Source organism: Pteropus medius, unplaced genomic scaffold (assembly GCF_902729225.1).
Source record: "Pteropus medius unplaced genomic scaffold, Ma_sr-lr_union100, whole genome shotgun sequence".
Taxonomy (NCBI): domain Eukaryota; kingdom Metazoa; phylum Chordata; class Mammalia; order Chiroptera; family Pteropodidae; genus Pteropus; species Pteropus medius.
Genome location: NW_024342467.1, coordinates 14,086,159 through 14,091,910, shown reverse-complemented (window position 1 = coordinate 14,091,910; position 5,752 = coordinate 14,086,159). Strand labels below are relative to the sequence as shown.

Below are 5,752 nucleotides of genomic sequence, written 5' to 3'. Positions count from 1 at the left end.
ACCCAAACCCAGGGATCAGGGCAGATAAAAGCCGGAGCCCAGCCTCATCGATCGAGACCCTGCAGGAAGACCAGGAGCTTTAGAGCTCAGACAGGGTTGAGGGGTAGGGGCTGGGGATGTTCTGCAGTGCCCTGAGTTTAAGGCTGAGTCTGCAATCTGGGACCGGAAGGCAGGTCCTACCTGGCTGCTCACCAGTCCGCCTGGGGTGGAAGGGAGTTTAGCTCTTCCCAACCCTGATGTACCCGTGGTATACACCCACTTTCACTTTGAACGCATGTTCCCCTTTTGGGCATCTGACCAGAGCAATCGCAACCTCCACGATAGGAAGTGGAAGTATGTGGCCCCAAAGCGACAGGGCCCCCAGAATCCCTCACCAAAACATGGTGGCTACTTGGCTCTTCCACCAGCACTATCTCACCATGCTCTCAGGAAAGGGTCCCATTCCCCCAGGCACAGAGGAAAGGCTTCTCGGGCTGCTTCTTGGATGGAGGAAGACCAGGCACCCTCCCTCTGCAGGCTGGAGACAGTGTTCTCCCCTAATCCTAATGTGAAATGAAGTGGCCCCAAAGAGTCCCTTTCTCCTGTCCCAGAACAGAGTAAAATAAGGAGGGCTCAGGTGCCTGGAGAGTCAGCTCCTGCCCAGCTCTATGAAACTTCATTAGGCCCCAGAAGGGGGGCTCTTTCGAGTCCCAGCCAGCACCCAACCAGCCTGTTCCTCTTAAACTCTTTCCAGGACAGGACAGCCCCGCCGGAGGTGTGGAAGGGCCAGAGAACAGAGCACACAAGCTTTTCTCTCCATCTCACAGGCTCTGGAGGAGGAAAAGCTGCTGCTGGTGCAGAGTGAGGAAAAGTCTGTGTACATAAGTGTGAGCGTGTGATCAGGGTACACTTGAATGTGTGTGTCAGTGTGCATATGATGGATTATTCTAAGCCTGTGGGCCTAAGTGCGTGTGTATGAAATTGTCCACTAACGTTGTGTACAGGGAAGGGGAGGGAGCTCCCAAATGCAGCACAAGCTTTCCAGTGGGATGTCCTGGGACCCATGAGGCAGGCGCATCCGCAACCGTCCAGCCACTGTTCCCCTGGAAAGGGAGCCCAATCGCGACGCTCTAGAAGCGGACAGCGCTAATGTCCATGCAGGCGTCTCGCTGCAGAAAGACGCGTGGGTGGATATCTGAAAAGAAAACAGCACGGGAGCCTCCAAGAAACACCCAACCTGGACTACGCCTCGCTACTATCCCATCCCCAGCCGCCCGCAGATTTACCTGCCCTGTCCCCACCGCCTCAGGTCGCAGTCCAACAGCGCGCCCCTGTCCCCAACCGGTCTTATGCGGCTCTGAGCCCCCCTGGGATAGGGGAAGAGAAGGAGAGCTGCGCGGAAGCTGCTCTTCCCTCCCTACCGCACCCTCCCGCGTCCCCCGCCTCTCCCCTGGGTGAATGGTGCGCGGCCGCCCGGCGGGCGCTGGCGCTGGGGACCTCACGGGCGGCGGCGGGGACGGCGGGTGCACAGCCCAGAGCCGGGGCTGGAGCCGCCCGCTTTGCATACGCCGTGGGCGGAGCAGGGGGGGCGGGCCAATGGGCGGCCGCCTGGCGCGACCCCGCGGGGCGCGATCCGCCCCCCTCGCTCGGGCCCCGGCCCCGCGCGGCGCGCTCTTCACTTCTTGGGGGCTTTTTAAAACAGCGCCACTGGGGTCTTCTCCATGCGGCTCGGGCTATGACAGCCTCCGTGCTCCTCCACCCCCGCTGGATCGAGCCCACCGTCATGTTTCTCTACGACAACGGCGGCGGCCTCGTGGCCGACGAGCTCAACAAGAACATGGAAGGGGCGGCGGCGGCGGCGGCGGCGGCAGCAGCGGCTGCGGCAGCCGGGGCCGGGGGCGGGGGCTTCCCCCACCCAGCCGCCGCGGCCGCGGGGGGCAACTTCTCGGTGGCGGCGGCGGCCGCGGCGGCGGCGGCGGCCGCGGCCAACCAGTGCCGCAACCTGATGGCGCACCCGGCGCCCCTGGCGCCCGGCGCCGCGGCCGCCTACAGCAGCGCGCCCGGGGAGGCGCCCCCGTCGGCCGCTGCCGCCGCTGCCGCCGCCGCGGCTGCTGCCGCCGCGGCCGCGGCTGCGTCGTCCTCGGGAGGGCCCGGCCCCGCGGGCCCGGCGGGAGCCGAGGCCGCCAAGCAGTGCAGCCCCTGCTCAGCGGCGGCGCAGAGCTCGTCGGGGCCCGCGGCGCTTCCCTACGGCTATTTCGGCAGCGGCTACTACCCGTGCGCCCGCATGGGCCCGCACCCCAACGCCATCAAGTCGTGCGCGCAGCCCGCCTCGGCCGCCGCCGCCGCCGCCTTCGCGGACAAGTACATGGATACCGCTGGCCCCGCGGCCGAGGAGTTCAGCTCCCGCGCTAAGGAGTTCGCCTTCTACCACCAGGGCTACGCGCCCGGGCCTTACCACCACCATCAGCCCGTGCCTGGCTACCTGGATATGCCTGTGGTGCCCGGCCTCGGGGGCCCCGGCGAGTCGCGCCACGAGCCCCTGGGTCTTCCCATGGAAAGCTACCAGCCCTGGGCGCTGCCCAACGGCTGGAACGGCCAAATGTACTGCCCCAAAGAGCAGGCGCAGCCTCCCCACCTCTGGAAGTCCACTCTGCCCGGTAAATGGCGCCCCCCTTCTCAGCCCCTGTCCTCCGGCTCCGCTCCAGCTTCTCCGCTCGCTCCCGGGTCACCCCGGTGCCCCTTTACTGTCTCTCCCTGGCCTGCCCTAGCGGCGCTGCACCCTTGGGAGCCCGGCCCCGGCTGACTGGCGCTGCCCATACTGCGCTTGAGTCGGACTGGCTCCTGGCTCTCTCTGGGTGAGGGATGGCTGGAAAGAAGCTTGCTGGGACCCTGGCTGGCTTCCTTCTCCCTCTGCGCCCCGCCCTCCCCAGCCCTTGACATCGACTTAAGGATGGGAAATTGACCTGGAAACGGTTTACCAAATTGCCCGTCTTCGTTCTCTCAAAAGTGGCTTCCGTGTAGAAGCATCAAGTGTTAGGGCTTGGGGAATACAGAGGAGCTAGGCATAGAACTGGTGTCCCCTGAGCCTAGCGCTAAGGTGTGGGCCGCTAGTGCAGGCGATCAAGCGAACCCAGAGCGCTGTACGGACAGGATGGCCAGACTGGAGGGGTCACTGGAGGCCTGGACGATTTCATTTTAGTGCAGAACTAACCACCCTCTTCGCCGATCCTCCAGGTTTTGGTGGAGGGCTGGTTTGTGCAGAGAGTGGCAAAGGGCGTCCGGGACTGCAAGGCGGGTGGCTCAGATCAAGTTGTCTCCTGTGTCCTGGCCTGGGTCTGATCCCTCTGTAACTTGCCTTCTTCCCTATCTTCCAGACGTGGTCTCTCATCCCTCAGACGCCAGCTCCTACAGGCGGGGGAGAAAGAAGCGCGTCCCTTACACCAAGGTGCAATTAAAAGAACTCGAACGGGAATACGCTACAAACAAATTCATTACCAAGGACAAACGGAGGCGTATATCAGCCACGACGAATCTCTCCGAGCGGCAGGTTACAATCTGGTTCCAGAACAGGAGGGTCAAAGAGAAAAAAGTCATCAACAAACTGAAGACCACTAGTTAATGGATTAAAAGTGGAGCAAGAGGGCGACTTGAAGAAACCTTCTGAACTGGTTGCTTTACCCAGATAATGATTATAATGCTTAATAATAATTGAAGAATGGAAAGAGAAAGAGAGGCACTGGCATTTCGCTTTCCTAAGGGAGATCTCTTTCTCCTTGGTGGAATCTACAACTCTTTTCAAACTTTAAGAAATGGTAAAGACTGCCAGTCCTTCCACCAGCCCCACCAGACCATTAAGTGACAAACTCTAGAGTCAAATGTCAACCCCCAAATACGCAATTTCAGATAAGTTACTAATTTACTGAAATCTTGTAAGTATTTATGTGACCGTTATATTTTAGGACATAATGTTATACGGTAATAATCCGAGAATTGGTTGCAAAAGCAAGCGGTTGTCCTAAACATCTGCTTGTCCTTGGGTTGCCATTGCCATTCCCTTTGCATGTTAAGTGACTGCTCAGGTAATTTTTAGTGAAAATCCTACCGTTGTTGTATATTCTGCAAAACATGTCACGTATAAATTTAGAGGGGAAAAGAGAAGAAGGTACTGAAATAATGATTTGGGACTATTTACTATGAAGGGAGAAAGGGAGAGAAAGCTCTTCCCAGGATCATTTGTCTTGGTAGTAAATACAACCAGCTGAGCCTCTGAGGCTACAAGGGAACTCCAGGTCGGGAATGTCCTTCTCATAATAATTTTTATTTGCTCATAACAAGCACATTTTGTGGCATTTGGACTGTTTTCTGCCCTGGTATCGTTTACTTTCTGAAGGATTTGATATCTCTTTTAAAAATATTTAAAGCATCAGATGATTCACAGAATTCACGTTATGGCAGATCTCCCGAGAGGTCCCACCCCAACATAGTGGACTTTGGTTTAAATACAATTAATTTATCACTTAAATTGCTATTTCCCAATATTTACTAAACATTTTGCAGGATAAATAATTTTCCTTTTTTATTTTTTAGAAAACTCAGAACAGAAATCCATTCCCCCTAAACATTTAGATGTTTACATTCTATATTTTGATCTATTAAGGGATTAGTATTTTTCCTTGTTTATTATGTTATGAGACTGCATTAGAAAGTTTAGGAATTCATCTTCACAGCACATTTTTAATCAAGCAGTTATTTCAATTAGCACATTCATTTTGTTCATATTCACTATAAAATGCTATCTTGTAAATAAAGACATTCAGCACACTGTGAAAATGTACTTGTGCACCTGCTTTCCAAATATTTCTACTAAAAATAATAATTAAAAACTTTAGACCTGTAGATAGTGCTATAGTGGTGTTAATTATGTTAATAAAATAGTTACTACCATTAAAATCTGAAGGAAATACTTATTATTTTCCTATGCTAAACGTGCACTGCACAGAGAGAAAAGAAGCAGGCTTGTCCTATACAAACCAAGGACCATTCTTTTCTATTATTATTTAGCTTTATTTTTGCTACAAATTTTTTAAGCAAAGGGAGAAATCTCTCATAACTAAAATCCTAAAAATTGAGGAAAGTGCTTCAAAAACGTTAAAGTGTCAGATATTCTGAAAAGGAGAAAAAAGAAAGGAGGAAGAGATAGTAGAAATTCTCAGGCTCCCTGTGGAAAATGAAAACCAGTTGTTTAGTATCAGTGATGTCCAGGCTGTCGTATATTAAAATCTGCTGTTGGGTCTGCATGTGTCTGAGAGGGCAGGTTTTGATATTTGTTGAAATGACAGGACTAGGAAAGGCCTTAAACCTTGACCTTGACGAAAAAAGACAATTTGTGACCTTGACTTTTGACAGCTCATGAATTGGCCTCGGCAGGATTAGTAGATCAAGGGCGCCACCTCGCGTTGACAAGCTTCCTTGTAATTCTTTAGCTTCAAGGGAATCAAAAAGGTCTTACCTCCTTGACTTCTTAGAGATTTAGCACTCATTTCTTTGGCTCTAGATGGAGCAAATTTGAATATATGTAAGTTATACATGTGCTTGTATATATGTGAATATATATCATATATGTGTATACATATATGTATTTCCGTGCTTGTGTGTGCTTGTATATTTATTTGTAGAATCTGTACAGAGACAGTATCGTTCATTACTGATGACTCGATATGTTGTAATTTCAGATGATTTCTAGAAGTTGAGGTACAAAATGTACTTTACCTGA

The 5,752-nt window shown here is 52.9% G+C and overlaps 1 protein-coding gene across 1 annotated transcript; it reads left to right on the top strand.

Annotated features, from left to right (window-relative positions):
• Positions 1 to 1,618: 1,618 nt before the first annotated feature.
• On the top strand, positions 1,619 to 5,752 carry HOXA13 (homeobox A13). Its single transcript, XM_039862614.1, has 2 exons — positions 1,619 to 2,636; positions 3,354 to 5,752. Exons 1-2 carry the CDS (start codon positions 1,715 to 1,717, stop codon positions 3,596 to 3,598), a joined length of 1,167 nt encoding a protein of 388 aa, XP_039718548.1. The 5' UTR covers positions 1,619 to 1,714; the 3' UTR covers positions 3,599 to 5,752.